General features: G+C 55.3%; 5 protein-coding genes across 5 annotated transcripts; 2 read left to right on the forward strand and 3 right to left on the reverse strand.

Moving 5' to 3' along the window:
• Nucleotides 1–387: 387 nt before the first annotated feature.
• B0H18DRAFT_1013764 (glycoside hydrolase family 95 protein) lies at nucleotides 388–3,936 on the reverse strand. Its single transcript, XM_048029123.1, has 15 exons — nucleotides 3,834–3,936; nucleotides 3,693–3,775; nucleotides 3,415–3,520; nucleotides 3,139–3,307; nucleotides 2,394–3,070; nucleotides 2,187–2,272; nucleotides 2,058–2,135; nucleotides 1,878–1,942; nucleotides 1,680–1,773; nucleotides 1,519–1,627; nucleotides 1,369–1,464; nucleotides 1,250–1,315; nucleotides 915–1,192; nucleotides 743–856; nucleotides 388–692 (listed from the first exon to the last, which is right to left on the reverse strand). The coding sequence occupies exons 2-15, from the start codon at nucleotides 3,741–3,743 to the stop codon at nucleotides 408–410; spliced, it is 2,274 nt and encodes a 757-aa protein (XP_047892193.1). The 5' UTR covers nucleotides 3,744–3,775; nucleotides 3,834–3,936; the 3' UTR covers nucleotides 388–407.
• A 1,210-nt stretch (nucleotides 3,937–5,146) lies between these two features.
• On the forward strand, nucleotides 5,147–6,592 carry B0H18DRAFT_450615 (uncharacterized protein). Its single transcript, XM_048038148.1, has 6 exons — nucleotides 5,147–5,345; nucleotides 5,396–5,575; nucleotides 5,630–5,755; nucleotides 5,818–6,066; nucleotides 6,131–6,241; nucleotides 6,316–6,592. The coding sequence occupies exons 2-6, from the start codon at nucleotides 5,399–5,401 to the stop codon at nucleotides 6,433–6,435; spliced, it is 783 nt and encodes a 260-aa protein (XP_047892194.1). The 5' UTR covers nucleotides 5,147–5,345; nucleotides 5,396–5,398; the 3' UTR covers nucleotides 6,436–6,592.
• Nucleotides 6,593–12,139: 5,547 nt separating this feature from the next.
• Nucleotides 12,140–14,855, reverse strand: B0H18DRAFT_1085615 (concanavalin A-like lectin/glucanase domain-containing protein; the record flags this gene model as incomplete). Its single annotated transcript, XM_048031939.1, has 6 exons — nucleotides 12,140–12,685; nucleotides 12,745–12,960; nucleotides 13,020–13,188; nucleotides 13,663–13,917; nucleotides 13,965–14,223; nucleotides 14,306–14,855. 6 exons carry the CDS (start codon nucleotides 14,853–14,855, stop codon nucleotides 12,140–12,142), a joined length of 1,995 nt encoding a protein of 664 aa, XP_047892195.1.
• A 2,010-nt stretch (nucleotides 14,856–16,865) lies between these two features.
• Nucleotides 16,866–18,125, forward strand: B0H18DRAFT_1013815 (uncharacterized protein). The gene is made up of 4 exons (XM_048029124.1): nucleotides 16,866–17,300; nucleotides 17,321–17,467; nucleotides 17,528–17,681; nucleotides 17,736–18,125. Exons 1-4 carry the CDS (start codon nucleotides 17,000–17,002, stop codon nucleotides 17,845–17,847), a joined length of 714 nt encoding a protein of 237 aa, XP_047892196.1. The 5' UTR covers nucleotides 16,866–16,999; the 3' UTR covers nucleotides 17,848–18,125.
• Nucleotides 18,126–18,472: 347 nt separating this feature from the next.
• B0H18DRAFT_1013819 (uncharacterized protein) lies at nucleotides 18,473–20,073 on the reverse strand. Its single transcript, XM_048029125.1, has 2 exons — nucleotides 18,842–20,073; nucleotides 18,473–18,783 (listed from the first exon to the last, which is right to left on the reverse strand). Exon 1 carries the CDS (start codon nucleotides 19,736–19,738, stop codon nucleotides 18,899–18,901), a length of 840 nt encoding a protein of 279 aa, XP_047892197.1. The 5' UTR covers nucleotides 19,739–20,073; the 3' UTR covers nucleotides 18,473–18,783; nucleotides 18,842–18,898.
• Between the last annotated feature and the right edge of the window lie 51 nt (nucleotides 20,074–20,124).

Raw genomic sequence — 20,124 nt, forward strand, 5'->3', positions numbered from 1 at the left:
GCATTGAATGGGAGATGCTCATCTGAAAGGCATGGCTTGCGTAGAAGGGAAGCGACGTTTGATGCGGAAGGCATGCACCACACTAGTCAGTCGCGGGCTCAGTGAACCTTTTTCACTCGTGTCGGCCGCGGGTTACTTGCCAGTGAGCCCGATCATCTAGACTAAGAGACAGTCGGATGTAACGCGTGGTATGAAGTACAACTGCGTGCCACAAATCATATAGATGAAGTGCGTGAGGTACTCCATGAGCGAACAATCTCAGCTAGTGAGTGCCTTTAAGTAGTTGTTCGAGCATGCAAGACAACCCCCCCATCGTCTACACGATACCGAGGGTCCGTAGCACATCATATAAGTCCCACAAAAGGTTCGGAGATAAACTCTGTCATGCCAAGAAATGTCCGACAACGTTATGAGAAGCCAATGGACTTCGTCAAACCACCGGAAGTTGTGAAGGATGTCACTACGTCTCCCCCGTAGACGACTTCGACCGGCCTCGCGGTGATGCCCTCGTCGACCGTGACGTTCACCAAAGTGGGCTTTCCTTCAGCCCACTCCAAATCCAGCGTCATCCCTCCTCGCACCCTGGCCCCTTTGATGGAACCGGCGGGCCAGACATCAGGCAGTGCTGGGAGTATGGTTATGACGAGGGGCGTCGAGTAAGACGCCACGTCCGGGGCTTGCAGCAATCCATTCTGTGTTACGTCAATCTACACGCCTGGGTAAAAAAGGGCCACAAACGCACGAGGAGCGCGGCAGGATATCCGAAATTTGCATCAATCTGGAAGATTCCATCTGGCCCACCGGTCGGAGTGTAGATGCTGAACAGGTTGGGCGCGATGTTTCGTTCAATGGTGTACTGCATGCACGAAGCCTGGTCAACCTCGTGCCGCAATCGATGCAACTCCAGAACCTACCGAGAGTTCGAAGTAGAATTCGCTCGCATTCCCGAGCTGGGCCCAGCACGCAGCTCGCCATGCTTTCTCCCATCCGGCGTCCGCGTCTGGGCCAGTGCCGTTTCCACGATGATATAAACTTGTCTCCGCCGCTGCGAGCACATCGCTCTTGGTATAGGTGGTGCTACTGTTCTGAATCGATGGGTCGTATGAAGCTATAGCGTAGCCAGGGTACAGTCCGATGAGATGCGATAGATGACGATGCGTATCGGTAGGTGAGTCCATATCGACCTTCCATTCTGAGGGTAGTGATTAGTGGCTATTGCCATTACGTTACGAGAAGAAGCGAAGCCTACCTTGTAGCTGACCCCATGAGCCGATATGAATGCCGTTGTCCATTTGAGCCCGTTTCGACCGGATTTCTTCGAGTGTATTCACATCAGTTGCAAATAGATTAACACGTAGCATGGCATACCTTCCAAGAAAGACGTATCAGTGTCCCCTGAGACCTGGTAACCCTTCTCGATGGCGTTGAACAGTTGCCAGATTACCTGCTGGGCGTGAGCGCAGCCTGTACCAAGTCATCAGATTCTCTTCTGCAATCGCAGTGCGAACATGGACTAACCAAATGTGATCGGTACTTGCTCCGGAGAGTTACACGGAGCCGTGACCAACGTAGAGTCGTTGAAATACAGGTCAGGAATAAGTTTATCTAGATGGAATTGCGCGACGCCCTTTGACCGATCACGAGTTAATTGACGTAGAGATAGAGCGCGACTGACGAACCTTGAGCAAGGGCCATCCCTGTTGTTGAAACCAAGTTTTGTTTCCCGTGTAATCATAATGGTCCCAAACGTGAAACATCTGTGACACGTCAGTTCTAGTTGAGAATCACGACTACATATGACGCACCATCCAGACTGCAGATTCTGTGTGCGTGGTTAGACGACTGCTTCTGAAGTACTTCTCAATTGTATCGAGAACATACCTGGATAGTCGGCCCATTGCGCCGAGTTACCTTCGAGTTTCATACCGGTATGACCGAAGATCTACGTGTCGTGAATTGATCGGCAATGTAGAGGACATCAGACGGACGTACATTCATCTGGTCGAAATGAAGCGCGTGAATACACGACTTCGCTCAGAAGTGCGCCAGGCGCGTACCTCATCGTGAGTAACCCAGCCTCGCGAGATGTTGTATAGGATTTGCGCCGTAGATACGCCACGCGGAGCCCAGGTATTCTGCGCAGGGCTCAGTTCTACTATTCAGCCCTGTGCACATGCGGTTCTAACCTCTATATAGTCGAACAATGGCAGAACCACGTCCATGTTGGTCATCTCTGCGAACCAATGATTCATTTGTATGTTGATGTTGGAGTCTGCAGGAATACCGCGTGAAGCTCCCAAATCCAGGGCAGCTGAGCCATACACTTACGATAATCTGTTCGGAACGATAGAGATTAGTGTTAAAACTCAGAAACCAGGATTAGAGCTACATACCGGAGCCCCAAGCATTCGTCCATGATTCTACCCATTTGCCTTGCAGGTTCGGGGGCAACACCCCTCGTGCGCTGGACACCAGCAGATACCTTCCATAATTGAACAAGAGCCACTCGAAATAAGGATTTCCTATATTAGTCTGGTACGCCGCTTTAAGCTGGTCCGTGGGTGTCGACAGGTCAGGCGTCTGACCCAGGTCTAGGGAGAACGGAGAGATGACAGAAGTATAATCAGATATATGAGCCTCAAGCAAGTCATTGTAGGTCTGAGCCGTTGCCGCGTCCAGCGAGCCATTGAGCGCGTTGTGAGGATCCGGGCCCGCAAAGGAGAAACTGCTTGTGGCGCTGCCTGCGTGCATGTCATACTCGGTCCCGCCGACCCAAGTAATCCAGGCCTCATTTGCGCCGTCCACGCTGAGAGTCGCATTGGATCCAGAGGGTGTACATGCGATGGTCGCGTTGGGAGACGCACGGACCCGTGCAAGGACTTCGTATGACATGCCGGGGTTGTTCACGAGGCCTTGGACCATAAGGGTTGCATTATCGAGGCAAGTCACGTTAGGAACCGGGAGACTAGTCTCGAGGGTGACCGACAGGGCGTAAGTCAGTGACGGGAGAGTACCGGTACTGTTCACGTATTGCACACAAGCCTCTGCAGGGTGGGAGCAGAATTGCTCGCTGCGAATAACAAGGTTTAGTGTCAATGAGATGGCCGGGTTTGACGAGAGTCAAAGATGCCAACTTACCGGAAATAGGAATTGCCACTCTCATCGGTCCACTGAGTACGTGCTACAGCTGCGTCCAGATCAAGCCAACGGAAGTAGTCCGACCCAGCGTCAGTTGAGTTCATGGTCGTCAAAAGCGCGCCAGCGGCGGCATAGGAACCTGCATGAATACGTTCGACCGCATAATCATCTTGAAGGTACTCGACATACCGTAAGCGCCAGCATCCGTCATCAAATTATCAATGTCTAATGATTGCCCAGGTCAGGAGGCAATACATGGACGTCTACAACACCTACTCTGGATGGTGCCGGTAGAGCTGCCAAATATAGCTTGGCGGTACGTCTGCATGTCTTCAGCCATCGCGGCCTGCTGGGATGGTAACTTGTTCCCTCCATTGTACGTCTATATAACCGGTTAGTTGCACGGACTCCCGATCAATTGATCCACAACGCCCAGATAGCTCGACCGGAGTGGGATGTCAAGTCCGCGACACGACTATCACATAAACAAAAGTCCGAACGCGATCGAGCTTTCCGGGATTCAAATATTATCATGAGTAGTAGCACGGACATACCGGATCTTGCATAGGACCACCAGACCACAGGGATTCGATGTTCACGAGCATAGTTTCCTGAATGGTGCCTCCAGGGAGCGTAGCTAGACGGATGACTCAGTTCTAGATCTAACACGACTCCAAAGCCCTTGAGCCACTTGCCCGCGATGTACCCATTGCCGATGGGGAGCCATTCCGATGACCAGGCGTCCACGTCACCAGGAGCGGTGTACCACAAACCGTTACCAGATGAGGGAAAGGCTGGGGGGGCTGCTTCGACCAGAAGCGTGAAAAGCGCCGCAGTTAGAAACGTGCCGCGCCTTACACGAAACATGGTAAGAAGCACCTTGCAGCCCAGACTGTAGCAGAGGGGGGGCAAGCACTGCTTGCAAGGGTGCGTGTTGCATGCTACTTAGCTGCATTCTGCGGCTTCCACGGCCCACGGCGACCGGGCGGTGAGTTTACAACGGCATGCTCTGTGTCAACGCGAAGGCCTCACATGACTATGTCACCCGCGCAGTGGCGAATTGAAGCACAGGCCCGGTAGGTTTGCGGCGATCAGATATGGAAGGAGACGCTACTTTCGAGCAATGCCGTGGATGATGCCGCGACGGACTGGGCGAGAACAAAGTTTACAGTTGGCTTCGAGCTATGTATACCGAAAATATTTCACAAGGGCCGTTTTGCCACATGGAATTCTGTAGGAAAAGACGTCAACTGATTTCCATCGTCACACTGCACAACCTCACATGGGACTCACATGTTCTTGCTTCGCTCCGGGGCCGGGCCCGTAGGTTTGTTACAAATGAGAGGCCACGCTGGGGGCGCCAGATGCGGTTCTTATCGCGAATGGCTGTACCGAGCGCACCTACGGTCCTTCCGACGCGTTGGGAGAATGGACCTCACGCGACTGCACGAGGCAAGAAGGAAGGCGAGGATGCGGGTGTGAGCGCTTTGTGGCGCTCTCGAACCGCTCTTACGTAATCAAATAAGAACACACGGTCACGTCGCCGCTGCCGCGGTGTCTCCCACCGCCGGTTCCTCATATGGCTCCCATGAGCCTGAGGCCCATTCGGCCTGATGTAAGTCACCCGTGTCCTCTCATGCAGGGTATGGTCGTTGAGCTACGTGACTAGGTAGACAAGTTGGTCCAGATGCAATTCGGACCGTGCCGGTCTCAGCGTACGTACACTAGCGGTCGCAGACAGCCCTGCTTAATTATCAACAGCTTCGCGGGAGAATTGAAACATAGAGAGCCGGTTCCCTCGGACATGCAGACGGAATCGGCGTGGTAGCCGACTTGGTCCGAGCATCGAGCTAAGCGACTCGTGCACCAGACGAGCCTTTCCTGAGTATGGCAGCAAGCGGAAGTATACAGGGGATGCACAACTGGCAGGGGAGATCCGTCAATCACAGCCGCTCGTCGATGGGTCTGATCGGATGTACGACGTGGAGATACGGGTGTTTGTTCCCGCGGCACCGCACAATCCTAGCGGTCGGGTTAGTATGCGCTGCGGGCAATTTTGCAGCATGGCTACACAGAATCATACAACACGCACCAACAAATCCTGGTGCTTCTTTTCGGACACTTGTATTTAAAGCAGCATGCATCGTCAGACTTGGTCCTGAAGAGCCCGCCGTGCTGTATCCTCCCTCAGCGTTCTAAACTTACATGTGCGTTGTCTCCCTGCATATCCGCTTCTGATCTCACTGACACTTCATAGATAATGCAAGAACAGGCAGGACTCACTTCCTTTCCCGATGCTAAGGGGGTCCCCGAACGCGAGATATCGTCTGATCCTCAGCTACACTTCAATGGACTTGGCAGGCTGAAGGGTGTCACCTATCGCGTCGGTTTCCAGGTTCAACGTGAGCTGCGCAATCAGTTCGAACCATGGCTCAGAGTACCGCCACCTCCATTTGACTGTATCGACCCGAAACTCACGCTACTTGCCCAGTACTATAAGGCTAAAATAGAGACGGCAGACGGCCGACAGGTCGCCCAACTCACCTACCGAGTCGTGAATGGAAATTATCTCGAAGATTTCCATGAGGATCTTCAAATGTCCGAGTATGGCGGCCAGGTAAACGCACTGCTTCATCAAGCGGTCAAAACGACATGCGTTGATTCTTCCTTGGGTGCTAGGAACTAGAGGAAATATTTACTCTCCTGTACGAAAACGATGGCCGCTTGCGCGACAGGTGGATGACCGGCCGAGACGCCGGCACAAGAATCTTCGGACCAGAGCTGAGTGCCAAGGCTACGAAGATCGCAGTACTTTCCTGCGTCGACAAGGATCCGCGCGGCGACTTTCTTATGGTACACGAGGATTTTCGCCGACACGGGATTGGTCAATGGGCACTTCAGGCGCTCCTCCAAGTGCTCCGTGACGAGGTGAGTCAATCCGTTCGATCACACAGCTGCGTGACGGCCCTTTCTCAGTCCCGGATTTCTATAGGGCGTGAAGGTGGTGCTAACGCGGCCTACCGCTCCTCGCCTTGAGCCGGAGTACAAGGGGACGCCTGTTGAAACGCTGTATCTGAGACGTAACCTTAGATTCGCCCGTAAGGTAGGTTTTCCGCCACTCCAATTGTGTCCTTCCTATTTCATTCTTGGGTTCGTATTGACCATGACTATTTTCAGGCCGGGTTCCGCAGAGTGGGTTTGTCGCCAATCTTCGCTTACATGGCCACCGATTCCAACCATCCCTCACGCCAGTTGCCTGCGGACGGGGACACAGTATGTTCAATTCCTTTCGGATGAGCCTGTGTCTCATAAACGCTTAGGATCCTGCGAGCCCATGACGACATCCTTGGTTTACGGCTTGGCTAGACGACCATCCCCTCCCTTCATCTGCTATCGTGCTTTCGTCTCAGTCGTTCACTTGTATCGATGGCATTCAACTGCCTTCCGTGTGCAATTGTAACCATTAAAAATCGTGTATCACCGCAGACCCTCCTTTTTCTACTCAGCTCGTTTCGCGATGTACGGCTTGTTCTGCAGTTACGTCACACCTGCTTGCTTGTTCATTCTGTCATCATGATCGCGCCCAGACTAGGCCTCACGACTTCCCCGAATGTCACTGTTGGGCAAAAAGAAAGCCCATGATTGGGCAGTCCGCAGCCTTGCCTCCGAGGGTGTATCAGCACTGAAGAACGTAGGCGAGTGTTAAGAATCACTCGTCGGGATTTCCTAAGTAGCCTGACTTCTTTCTGCACCGCCTGTACCCAAGGCGCTAGGTTCCGAGCGCCAGAAGAAAGTCGCTCGAACTTGCTTCCCTCAGGCCTCCGTTCGTACGTCTACGTCCTGATATCAGTTGTATACGATCCCTGATAGAAGACCCTGCTGTCACGTATGATGCCACTCTCACAACCATCGCACAAGGGAATGAATGGCCCCGGTGGCCGCGGCCGACGTCCGGAAGACTGAACCGCCCGTCGGCAAATCGCTGACCGGGTATATGACAGCTTCGTGACGGACGTCCCTGAGGTGATGATCTACCTGCTGAGCTCCGAAGGTCGCATCGAACCTAGGCATCGCCCTGCATGTGGGCGGGGTATTGAGTTGACCACAATTCAAGGCAAGACACGGGAGGTCAAAGTCATGTTCGATGGAGATGCCAGGACGTAGGCTCCCCACTAACCACCGCCAGAGCATACTCTGGTATGTTTATGACCGGCATCCTTTTTCGCGAGTCGCGGCTTTGGCCCTGATATTTTTCCATACAGAGATTCATCACGGAGCGATGAGAGGATTTTTTTAAGTGCGTCCGAGCCCCGCCGCACAGCCAGTCGAAGGAAGCAGAGATAAAGGGCCATCGTGACCGGCGCCGCGGAAATCCGCCACACGGGAGAGCGCCGACTCGGATAGAGCTTGGCCAGGCTCGTCATGACTATGATCCTCAATAAACGTGGTGAGCATAGCAGCAATTTGACGTCAGAGCCAGGCAGCGCTACTTGAGATTGAAATAGGCAGAATTTTTGAAAATGTAAGGATCCTTTGCTCAGATTCGTCCGTTGCGCTACTGGGACAGACGTGCACCTACAGAATACTAGGTTGTGCAAGGTCGAAAAGAGGTCTTGATAGAGAATGAGCCGTACGTGGCACGAAGACTGTCATCGACGCACTTTCGAGACCATTGCAGAAATCTTCTTTGCCGTCAGCAAAGTCACGTTGATAACTTGAAGGCGTCGTCGTTATTCAAGTTGCCGAACTTCCCTTGTGTGGACCTTCTCTCGGTTCCGTCACGCTTTCCTGATGGATAACTGCTAGGAATAGACTGATTGCCTTCTGTGCCATCACTTCGGGTCCGGTCGTGGGAGCAGTCTCGCTGACCACGTAGTAGGTTGGCCTGTCTGCCACATGGGTGCCCTCTCGCAACATATGATCTCCACTCCCTTCAAGTTGTCTCAAACACAACACTCTGATTCACGGCTACGAGCCGCCTTTCATGCCGCCCGCCTTTTTGGAGACTGTAGCTATGGTTTGGCGAACAGTTTCGTGGCGACAAACCAGGAGGTATCCAGTCAAATATTTGTGAACAGGTGAGCCAGTCCGTTCAAGCTGTTGAGATCCAACAGACTCATCACTCGAACCGCGGCAAACCCCTTACCCTCGAAGTTGCGCTCCAGCCTCCGCATCCACGGGCTCCGCTGTCGGGCTCCACTCTTCACTGAGTCCCGGTGGTCACGTACATAGCTTGAGTCACACTGGTATTCCTGTGGTGTACGGAGGATTCGCACAGTGTTTCTGTCTCTGGAAATGCAAGTACGGTCGATGCCGAAGCGCTACGCAAGCGTTGTGCCAGTGGGGAGGTGATCTGCAATTTGGTAACGGGCGTTTGTAACCGGTGCGTGACGAGCCAGCAAGTCCTCGCTGCGATGCCACTCTGACTATATTTTCCCACTCAAGCAGACATTAGAATTCAGGGACCATGAATAATGCCTTCTCCTGCGTCTCAACGCAGCCGGGGCCATCTTCGGCAGGATGACGGCCTGCACATGGCGTCATCGTCCTTGAGGAAGTGGGTCGGGACATGCGCGATGTACTCAGTTACATAAAGGTGGACTTTGCGTACACTTAGCGGCTCACGTCGTTGGATGAGAAGCCACGGTGCGATGTCCTTGTCCGATCGCAGGAGGCTCAATGATGCTAATGACAACTCCGCGAGGCTCAGGTTCTCCTCTCCTACCTCTGTGATCGTCAGAGGACTTTCTGAGGCCTTCTCTTACCCCTTGCGTGGACTCTCCTACCAGCAAGGTCGTTCTGATATCAGCATCCTCCAGTTCAGGTTGGTACGCTATGCTCGGCATATACGTCCACATATTTTTTTGATTTTTCATGCAGTGAACGACATCAGACCTGAAAGCATGGCGCTTGCGACTACAATGCTGTCGGTCGCCACAGTACTTGGGTGTATGCAGACTACGCTCGACCCGGAGTCGCTCATCCTGCGTTTTGGCAAGACGGTGGTAATAGATTGCTCTCCATAGGTAAGTAGATATCCAAAAGCGCGGTTCTTCTCATCTATAACCATACCTGGATACAGCGTTGGGGCGCCTACCTAACAACCGCCTTCCGAACACAGCAGGTCCGCTAGCTTCCAGATCTACTCACGCTGTTGGAACCTCATCTTCCAAGGTACGGCAGTAGTAATGTTGCTACTTATGGTTGACCAGTTTCGAACATCCTCAGAAGAATTGCTGTATTCACTGGCAAGTCATCGTCTACGGAACGTAGATCATCCGAGGGTGACACTTCTCTGTCCCACGACATGACTTCTAGGTTCGGTTCCGCTCCAAGGGTGCAATGCATGCGAGTACAAGGATATACGTATGCGGACAAGACTATATTACCTCACGTTCATTTCTCAGGTTCGTACCCTGGATACCCGTATTAGGCCGAGCACATCGCGGCCTAAACCAGCCTTCCAGAAGGTACCAGTGCGTTCAGCGGTAGTAGCGGTGTTTACGGCACGTCCCGGGGAAGACGGCATTACTCAGAAGCTCATTGTATTAGATTGCCAGTATTGTCGACACGATGATCACCGTTGGGAGCGACGTTTCAACGGCGTAATCGCTACTACATGGCAGGTATGTTGTCGCCGCCATGATCACCACCGACCGACAACTTGAAAGCTTGACCGCCAGTCAAACAGGTTCGGTAGGCGGGCACGTAGTATGCGCAAGACTGTATCAAGCTGTAGCAAAAAGCAAAATGTGAGTGTATCAGTGCGAGTGCCAACGTGATTCTGCATCCACTTTTAGTAGGTCCGGTACTGGTCGAGTTCAGATCAACTGACATCTCGACCTAGGTTCGACAAAGACCCCTCACGTGGATGTCTTGGTATGAATATTACCACGTCTCGTCGTGAAAAACCAGTGCTTCATCATCATACGTTCGAATCTTCACACCGTGACGGCACTGGCTGGGGTGGTCCCTGGGAAACGAAACACCGAGTCCTCGAGATGGAAAATCCGCTCTATGATGACATACACACCGATGTCGTAGCCAAGGTATCCCGCTCACCCGCTCCTGTTCGGGGCTCCGCTGGCAGCAATAAGACTGACTACATACAGACCCTGCGTCATGTGTAACTCATCTCATGTAAGTTCAAGCTCCATGACTCGTCTAAAGTCAGATGTGCTCCACTTGCATTCGCAAATCAGTTCGTCGAGGATGAACGTGAACCGAACGCCCACGGACACTAACTTAGTACTCTGACCATGTCCAAACCGCCCTAGTCATCTCGTCATAAGTAACCTATGTTATGTACCCTCACCGGTATTCCCAGCGTTACTCATCACGATTATCCACCGCCCCGAGTGTGTAACTGCCCCTACGTGATGGGTCTCGCTTACCCCCGTTCCTGACGCTAGGCGAGCATATGGGTGGCACGAGCACATCAGAACGCCGTCCACTTTCGTTGAAATGCGTCCGCCTTCTACACGGATCCTTTGAGCGCTTTCTAGTAAATTGTGCGCGCTCGAGGGGACTGGGCACATCTCGGAGATGCGTCTATACCTGGACTCAAAGGCCGGAAGGGGATTATCCCCACTGCCTGGCTGCGGGTCAGGCTCAAAAATTTGCCGATTGTCTCCCACCAGGCTCATGAGTGCCTCAGTGACCGGCTCAGGCTCGGTACTGTAGAGAGTTTTGGCAACAACTGTGAAAGTTCACGCCACCACCAGACCACAGCTCCGACACCACCGATCTCTGTCAGATCTGCGGTGGGCGTGACACGGGCGTTACCGGCCAGCCCGCCCTCCCGAGCGTCGTCCGTGAGCGAATTGCCATGAATAGTAGGAGTGTCACGGCCCGTCACTCGGCGTCACACTCTCGACCAGCCCCACGGAGCCCCACCACCACCAGACCTCAGCTCCACCTCCACCGTTCAATTCAACTTCAACAGTTGTTTCCAAAACTCTCTTGTACAATAGTATGTACATGTGCGATGGGCAGATTTTGAGCCTTCGCCCGTGGGCAACTCGTTGTATATGAACTGGCTATAAGCGCATCTCGGCTGTGTACGATGGTAGTAGTCGTACGTGTACGTACTGCAACGCTCCACTGACAAGCTTCAAAGCTTCACTGAGTTGAACACTCGAGGCGCCAGGCTGATGGTCCAGGCTAGGCCTACGCACCGGAGTACCTCAAGGCTCGATGCGAGATTGATCATTACACGAACACAATCGAACGTCCACCACGACTCCAACGCATAGCGTCGCAAGTGGCGCCAACGGCACCTAGTAATATGATACCAGCACACCAATAGACTCTGATTACCAACATATCACTCGAACAACAGCTGTAGTGACCGTCCGCAAGCGAACAAGAAATCGGTCTTGTATGCACCGCATGAATTGACGATTGTGATAAATAACGAATGGACAGGCCCTGCCCCGAGCACAAGGAACCCAAAACGTCGTACATACCCCAAAGGCATGGACAACAGGAGATATGTAATAGACAACAGACGTACGATGAGGAGGAGGAGGAGGCTACGAGACACGAGCATGGATGCAGACGGGGAGTTTACTGAAGCCAGCGGCATCGTCACTCGACGAGCCCGCTGGCTGCTACACTAGTATGACAGTCTAGGTGCGCAAGGAGGAGAGGAGAGGAGAGTCCGTGTCTGGCCGCGTATGCAGACGTGTAAGTAGGTACGAGCGGTAGAGTAGCAACAGCAAAGGAAAAAGTCCGAATTTCGTTTCGTCTCGCGATCGTCGATGTCCGTGGCGATGTATGGCAGCAGGCCCCCGCAGGGTATACACACAGGTTAGCGAACAATGAGACAGATGTTGGATGCTGGGAGCGGAAGCATGGTGATGGACGAGAGCAAGGAAGAGCAAGCGGAGAGGATTCGAGAGGGCCCATATTGAACACGATCAGCACAGCTTCGACATCTTGACCGATTTGCTAGGACACGACGTCAGCACCGATGATTCAAGGGAAGCGCACGCAACACTCACATCCTGAAGGACCGGTCGTCGGTGCTCGACGGCCAAGTGCCCGACCATGTCGCCTGCGCCTCCGCGAACTCGCGCATAGCCGAGTCCGAGCCGTCATACCACGGCTTGCCACCAACATTGTCCGGGAACCACCCGCTGGTGCCTCCAGCGGCCAAGTCAATAAGCAGGTAGAACTCCTGGTCGAACGGTGCATTCGGGCCTCCGCCTGCCTGTTCCCATATATTGGTGACGACGGCCTCACTAGAGCCGTTCTGCGTGGTGCTGGGGTAGCCGCCACGGTTGAAGAAGCTCTTGCCGCTCTTGCCCTGGAGCTTGACCGTGAGCATGGCGTCGAGGCGCGTGTCGACGTAGAGCCGCATGAAGTCTTCCGTCCACTCGAGTGTGTACGTGTGGAAGTCATCGGCGAACGTAGACTGCTTCTCGCTCCACCATCCGTACAGCGTGGTGTACAACGCTGCGAGCGGGCCGTAGTTCAGCGACGAGCGCACGTAGTTCACTCCCTGGCCAGCATAGGACGCTGCGTTGCCACGAGCCTCCATAATCTACGACGACTGGAAGTCAGTACCGTTCGTGCGAGCAGGTGCATAGCAGGTCTACGTACATCGATCTCACCAGACATCGGCCACTGTCCGTACACGTCGGTGCTGTTGGGCAACATCCAGATGGCAGGCCAAAGCCAGTCACCCTGGGGAAGTTTAGCCACGACCTCGACCTTGCCATACTTGAGCTGATAGTGGCCCTTCGTGTTGATACGAGCAGAGGTGACGGGGTTGATGACGGTACCAGTGTCGTTGGACGACTTGACCGAACACGCAGTCTGCGAAGAGAGTATGTCAACGTACTGGCACACGCGAGAGTGAGAGAAAGTGTACGGACCGTGTTATCTGTCGAGCAACTGTCACCCAAATCGAACGAACCGCCGTCGAAGATCGCCGGATAGCCACCGTCGAGATTGTCGCTAGTGAGCGTCGGGGTGATGTATAGCTGGCCATTCGTGACGTGCAAGTTCGTAGAGTCGTCAGTCGTGATTTGGAACTCGCCATTGCTGCCAGAAAAAATTTCGTCAGCATGATGCGGACGAGTTCAACGCAAGGCAGATTTTATGACCAATACGCCATCCACGAAAGGAGGAAGATTGAACGCCCAAAGGGTGGTGAGCAAAGTATGGACGTGCCTGTGCCCGCCCGAGTGCACGCTCACAAACTCTGTCTGAAGACGAGATTCAAACGGAGTAAAGAGGCCTCGTGTGGATTCCATCCGGACCATAAACCAGATCTTGACCAGTTTCGTCCGATAGTGGCCCAAATCTGTCGCATACCATGGCTGCCTAAAAAGGCAATCGCACGCCCACTGCAGCGGCTCGTCGCGAACGCATCCTGCTCCCGCCACCCACACACCGGACTGTATGCGCTCCGACAACCCCACCCGACTATATGCGACCCGACAAAGGCCCACACCTGAGCACTACGCCCTCGACGAACCGGACTCGACTATATGCGTCCAAAAAGCGACCACTCACCCGAAACCACCCAGCTCGTTGTCCGTGTTCCAATTGTTCGTCGTATCCAGGCCGCCACTGAAGTCGTCGTAGAAGTACGAGCAGACCTGGCTATCCGCGAGGAAGTACGTGTCGACCCAGGTGAAGTAGCAGAGGACCGCCGCGCCAGCAATGCCCGCGAAGACACCGGCGAGGGTCAGCCAGTAGCTCGCGCGCGACCTGCTGTCCTTCTGCAACAACCACGGTTTGTCCTCCTTCGTCAGCTTCTGCGAGATCCTGAGGAGAATGAGTGGGGGCGATGGACAAAGGTGAGTGTCGCTCACTTCGACGATGGCATTATTGGCTTGCTCTTGCGGAGCTGCGCTTGGATGTCGGCGTAGCTGGAGTACTGGCCCAAAATACCACTGCCCGCGTAGCCGCCCAAAGCCGTGCTGCTCCCACTACCAGGCGGGTACGCATACGGGAAGCTCGGAGGTGCCCATAGGCTGCTCGTCGGACGGCTTGCAGGGCTGAGGAACGGCGCGCGCATGCTGATCTGCTGCCCGCTGCCGGTCCGTGGAAGCCCATGGCCGTTGTCGCTGCCTATTTCAGATGAATAATACAAAGAGTCAGCTTACTTTTGGGTCGACTGCGAGTAGCAGTAGGGGGAACAGCGGCTACTGACCGTATTCGCCCTTGCCTGATACGGCGGCGGCGGCAGAGTTGCGATAGAGCTGACTGCCGGCACTGGATGGCGTCTGCGCGCGCTCGGGGACGTCGCCCATGAAAGGAGCGAAGGGACGACCGAGGTCCTCACTCTCCTCAACGAGGCCGTAGCCGCCCGGGGCAGCGCCAGTGGGGTAGGCGGTGCCGCTTCCGGGCGGGGACAGTGGGTGGTTGTTGAGGTTGGCAGGAGTGTGTAGGATCTGGCCGTTCTGCGCGAGGGCAGCGAGAGAGTCTAGCGACTCACGCCGCCCAATGCCGGGAATGACGGTGCCGGGGTCGGGGTTGCCTGCATGGCTTTGGAAGGGGAAGGAGGGGAACGCCGAAGGGGGCGAGCGGTTGATCTTCTCGGGCACGGCTGGTGCACCTTGTGCGCCGTAGAAGGAGTTGCGCGGGGTGTCGTTCGGTGTGCCAAAGGGGTTACTGATGCCGAACGACGAGTGGCCCTGCGACGACGGCGACTGGGGCTCCTCCTCGCCTGCAGACCCGGCATAGGCGTACTCGTTGGCCATGCTTGAGCGTCGGCGGTGGTTGCGGGCACGGGTCTGGGGAGCGACGGCGGGAGAGCGACCAGCTTGTTGACTGTTGCTATTGCTGCGGACACGATCGTGACCGCGGACGGGAACACGTCCTGCATTTGTACCAGCCGGTGGGCGCGCGGACTGCGAAGCCCCGGCGCCTACCCCGGCCAGGCCTGCCGCGGGGACATCAGAGTCGCTGTTGCCTTCGGCTTCGCTAGCCCCGCTTGATGCGGACCACGACCGTCGGTCGCCGGCGAGGAACCCGGGGCGTGGAGGGCTAAGCGGCTCGCCGCCCTGTTCTTGGGAATCGCGGCGCGGGCGAGAGCGAGAGCCTGCGCGGGTACGCACGAATACATTCGCGACTGGTGCTGGGGACGTGACCGGGGACGTGAGGTGGTCTTCTTCCGACGACGATGCGGCGCCATTGCTGTTCACGGCGCGCGCGTGTTGCAGGGACGGAGAGGTGCTGGGGACGGCGCGATAGGCGTCCGCGCTCGAGTAGCCGGAGGCCGCATTGTCCCGTCTGCGGTAGGCGGACATGGTGGCTGGGAGAAGGAAAGAGTGTGAGTGCAAGTTGGATGGTCTAAGTCTGCGGACGAAAGGCGGGAGCGGGACGACTCACAGGCCTTTGCGGAGGATATGGAAGCGAAAAGCGACGAGCGAGGAGGTCGACGTGAGCGAGGCGCTGCTGTCCAGGCCTCCATCAATTCTCCCGCTCCATCGACTCACACGCCCGCTGTCTGGGGTCCCCGTCGTACCGCCGGCTCCTCGGCCCAAGTGGCGTCAACTCACAAAGCAGTTTCAAGCCCAGCTCAAGCAAGCTGGTGAACTGTCTGTTAATACTCAGAAAGGTCTTCACATATCTCATACACTCTTGTGCACTTTGACACCTGCCTAGAATCAGTAGGAATGCCTTCAGTCAACAAGAATACATACAGATGGAGATCGAGCTGCAACCACCGGAAGCTGCCGATTCTGAACTTCCACTAAGTATCTCACGCCATCCCAGTCAAACCCGATCAGCTCGATCAAAAAAAGCATCTGCCTTTTGCGGTATCCCACCGGTGTCCAGACGTCCATGGCGCATTTCTAATAGGCCATCGACTGGACATTCTGCCACTTCGCCAGTGTTGTTTGCCACTTTGCAGGCTCTGCGTCGCACTCAGCACTTAAAAACTGCACAAGACGCCAGTCACACGGACCCTAATCATCGCTTCCTCGATATGTGCGGTTCCGGCCTATCTTACAGCTCCCGAACCTTTCCTGCAGGCTGCTCCGCACGCTGTCGCGACTGGCGAAAATGTCTCCTGCCCGACACCACGTTGCCCAGGTTTAACTTGTGCTTTCGCCCTCGCCTCCGCCTTGCTGCCCCTACTCTCCATTCCCCGCTCGCCCTCAAGATACACGGCCACAGCGACGTGCCTGCTCGCGCAGTTTCGCCCGCTGCACGCGATTTGCATGTGCAGCTTTCCGCGACGAATTCCCATCCGGGCCAGACGCGCCCGTATCAGCCCGCTGCGTCCCATTTGGGAATGACGTCAATAATGAAGCAGGTCGACTGCCAAGGTACGCGAGGGACTTCCGGGGTCCCTGCGTAAATAGCCTTTCTCGCGTGGACGTCGCTATGCGCCCGATCCCGATTTAGCGTGTTTTCGGGCGCGCCCGTCGCGGGTGCAATGACCTCTGCGATGACGTCGTCCGCATCGGTACAATGTCTACCTCACAACACACCCGACGACACCAAGACGACACCAGTGTTTTGTGTCCCTCGCGACTCGGATACCTGACATGGTAGAAATGAGAGGACCGCTAATGGGCACCGCAGACCCTTGATATATCTTCTTTAGTCACTGATCGGCGTGTGCGATCTTGTTATCTCCATCAATAAAGGCGCGCGCTAACAACTCATTTCTTGTATGGCGACTTATCGCCGCGCCTCCCCAGCCCTATCGTCCTTATTAGCGATAGTATTGTCCTAGTGTCATGGACTTGTCCATCATACACTACGCTGGTTGAACGTTGAACTCGCCACTTCACTATCAAGAAACGCGTTCGTCGTTGGTTCGTCGCGTCTGAACAAATGTGGCGCTCAAGCTGCGCTCAAGTGACAAATTCTCCGATTCTCACCCAGCCTCATGATTGCAATCATCAATAAGAGTCTGGCGACCCAAAAGCGGATTTGCGGGCAGCAACACGCCGGACTGGGCCTGGCTGCCATGGTACCCGCCCCGCTCCCATGCCTGCGCACTTGGTCACTGGCCCTTACGGGTCCCCCCATTAAGGTGGTCGCCAATAGGATTCCCTCAAGTTGGAGCAGTCGACGGCAGGGATTGTGCTGGGGCCGGCCGCCACAGAAGAGGTGGGGACCTAGGGAGGGTGGAGGTGGAGCGCCGCCGATCGATCGAGGAACACCGTGGCGCATCACTGGGAGTGGTTGTCCGGCGGGGGCCGGGGAGGGTCTGTGCGGAAGGACAACTCGGAGCTGCCATGTTCCATCGACCTCGGTGCGCACTGCGGCAACGGAATCCGCAGTGCAAGGATAACGGGGTTTGGGAGTCAAATGCGGTGGCATTATATGAAGGATCTGATATCCTTCATGAACAGCAAGTCACACAGTGAATCGAACGACGGTTCATTCAGTTGCTGAGTTGCATACAATGTAGCAGCAGCCCAGATCAAGCAATTCAACTATCAAAAAGCGGGCCGAGAGCTCAAAGTCGCTCCCATGTCGCAAATGGCATCTGTAACGAGCACAGGGACCCATTGCGATGGCAACATACTCCCTCGATGTCAAACAAATCCGTACCTGCAGACAAGGTAGGCATGAAGATAGCGAACCGTACCATGCCATTCTGAACTCCACCGTCGCAGACACGCAGTGTCAAACGAAACTCAACGTTTTCACCTACACACCTACATGCATATATCGCTCATACCGATGACCAGGGCTGGGTCGTATGCCGAGCACATCGCTAACACCTAAGTTACTTATCACCTGAGCCTTCCGGCACCCAGGACTGCTACGCCGACATTCGCGCACCGGCCGCGGAACGTTCACATTATTACGCAAGTTCTAGCTCACCTCGCCAGTCCCGGGAGCACTAACCGGCTCGACATCAAGCCTTGGGTTCCCCGTAGGTTCGACACAAGCCCTCACACTAGCGCCGTGTGGAGGGTCTTGGTATGAGACTAGGGTTCCCCGGGCCAGCAGGAGTACAAGATAGGGTTGACATCGAGCTGGAGGATCTGCGTGTGTGAAGGGTGACCGGTGTGTCGTCGATCGGCTTCTGCCAGTGCCCTCGATCGGTGAACGAACCAAGAGGTAGGGGCACCAGGATGCTCAGGCTGTCGGGTTCCTGCCGGGACTTAGTAGGCCTCGGTGCCGTTTGCGTGAAGGAGTGACGGGTGTGGTTCTCCGTAGCAGCCCAAGGGCAGCTGCCAGTGAGGGCGCGAAGGTATGTTCATGAGCAGGCTGTGCCAGTGTATATGCCGCCAGTTGTCGATCCTGAACTTTGAGCTTTGAAGGTGATCGTGCACTGTCCGACTCGACGAGTCACGAATTCCGTACTGCAAAGGTATGTTTGCACGGCATGTGGCAGCACACAAAGGCTAACTACTAGCCGGGTTCCTCTGCTCGAGGCTGTGCATACGGCAGGTACTAGGGTACGCACGTAGGCGTCGCGCGTCCGCGTGGCTGTTCTGCCGTGCACATACCACGGCTTGGCTTTCGACCGTTCATAAAAGACTGGCGAGATGCCCGCGCGGGCGAGGAGTACCTCGTGCAGCTAGCTGCGTACGAGAAGCCGCGCTTGCGGCGCCGCATTAATTCCCGCTCTTTATGGACTCTGTATGCGTTCCATCCTAGAGGTTCGCGGTGTTCTATCACCCTCTGTCGGGCCATGCATTTCCATCTTCGTACGTATGTCAAACGCAATAGACTACATTTTGGGGAGGTTGATCGACAGCGTTACTCACAGGCAACATTCGCCGGCGGACCAACACAGTATGTAATGCATTGCATTACTGATCTTTCATTACGGCGCCCCTGACGTAAGCGGCCCGGGGGAGGATGAGTGGAACAATTGCAACTTCAAGCTGAGTGGCAGTTCCTCAAGCTCAAGCTCGCCGCTGCGAAACGCGAAAATTCCTACCACCGGAAGGCTCAGACGGGGTTTTCCAGAGCAGAACATCCTCGACGAATGCCGTCGTTCGAATTTCGTACACAACGCATCTCGTACTCGCAGTGTGGTCCAGAGCGGCGAGGCGCAGCCCGCTGAGAGGTGCAAGTCCAGACGCCATCCATGCGATCTCATCTGGCGGAGATCAAACTCATCGGTGATCACCATCACTTCCGGCCTGGCCGCCCAGGCGTGTGCCCGTCCGTGATCCCAACGCCGCTGCGGTGCTTCCTCGGTCCCGTACCGTTGCTCGCCACCGGGCAGTGCGGGCGGTCGCCGGGGTCTCCGGCGCCTGCATTGCCTGAACGGGCGCGAGTGCCTGCTGCGAAAAACGTCCGAGCCCGGGAGGAGATGACGTCCGCTGTGACGAATGCGCTGGTGTAAATTTCTTCCAGGCGTGTTCGTGGCTGGAGTGGGGATGCAGGGTCGTGTGTGGTTTCCAAGGACACGAGGAGGATGGAGGAGTGCTTGCGAGCCTGAGGAGCCCGAAGGGTCCGAGAGGTGGTGAAGGAGGAATTGAAGCGCTGAGGCGAACAATGTCAATTCATACAAGGTGCGACGCGGATGACCTTCAATCAGAGCCGGCCGGTGGCTGGATTGGGACACTGTTCGCATTGGAAAGAATGCGGGAGGCGAGGCATGTTCGCGCTCTGGAATGTACTGCACACGAATGCGCTGGAACCGGCGGAAGGACATTGACGTTGTCGACGTGCGCTTCGAAGTTCGATCCGGGCATAATAAGATAGGGCTTTGCACAGCTAAAGCGTTTCCCTTACGGATGTAAATTGTCTATCTTGCGGACGTGGGTACGGTTACAAACAGAGTCGGCTTGGCGTGCAGATAGAGTGGAGGTAGCCTTCGAGGATCGCGAAGCAGAATCCTCGAGCGAAGGCGATATGCAGCCCGCGATATGTAGACCAACATAGGCAATTCATCCTGCACATGGAGGCCGAGTTACGTCGGCGACAGTCGCACGGCGGACGCGTACCTGACGGGACTGCCAGAGCGTGACAGGTTTCGCAGTGTATCCGAGCGACGAGGTGATGTGTGAAAGGAATTATGGGAGGCTAGATAGACAGGCT

Source organism: Fomitopsis serialis, assembly GCF_022376445.1.
Source record: "Fomitopsis serialis strain Sig1Antser10 chromosome Unknown B0H18scaffold_44, whole genome shotgun sequence".
Lineage (NCBI taxonomy): Eukaryota > Fungi > Basidiomycota > Agaricomycetes > Polyporales > Fomitopsidaceae > Fomitopsis > Fomitopsis serialis.

Bases quoted from the DNA above. Each gene is read 5' to 3' on its own strand.
- B0H18DRAFT_1013764 (XM_048029123.1), bottom strand. From the start codon at position 3,743: ATGCTCGTGAACATCGAATCCCTGTGGTCTGGTGGTCCTATGCAAGAT. The intron at 1,193-1,249 runs GTAGGCTTCGCT...CACTACCCTCAG, and splicing joins CTCATGGGGTCAGCTACAAG to AATGGAAGGTCGATATGGAC. The intron at 857-914 runs GTAGGTTCTGGA...TCGTGCATGCAG, and splicing joins AATTCTACTTCGAACTCTCG to TACACCATTGAACGAAACAT.
- B0H18DRAFT_450615 (XM_048038148.1), top strand. From the start codon at position 5,399: ATGCAAGAACAGGCAGGACTCACTTCCTTTCCCGATGCTAAGGGGGTC. The intron at 6,067-6,130 runs GTGAGTCAATCC...GGATTTCTATAG, and splicing joins TCCAAGTGCTCCGTGACGAG to GGCGTGAAGGTGGTGCTAAC. The intron at 6,242-6,315 runs GTAGGTTTTCCG...GACTATTTTCAG, and splicing joins ACCTTAGATTCGCCCGTAAG to GCCGGGTTCCGCAGAGTGGG.
- B0H18DRAFT_1013815 (XM_048029124.1), top strand. From the start codon at position 17,000: ATGATTGCAATCATCAATAAGAGTCTGGCGACCCAAAAGCGGATTTGC. The intron at 17,468-17,527 runs GCAAGTCACACA...CATACAATGTAG, and splicing joins TCTGATATCCTTCATGAACA to CAGCAGCCCAGATCAAGCAA. The intron at 17,682-17,735 runs GTAGGCATGAAG...CCACCGTCGCAG, and splicing joins AATCCGTACCTGCAGACAAG to ACACGCAGTGTCAAACGAAA.
- B0H18DRAFT_1013819 (XM_048029125.1), bottom strand. From the start codon at position 19,738: ATGTCCTTCCGCCGGTTCCAGCGCATTCGTGTGCAGTACATTCCAGAG.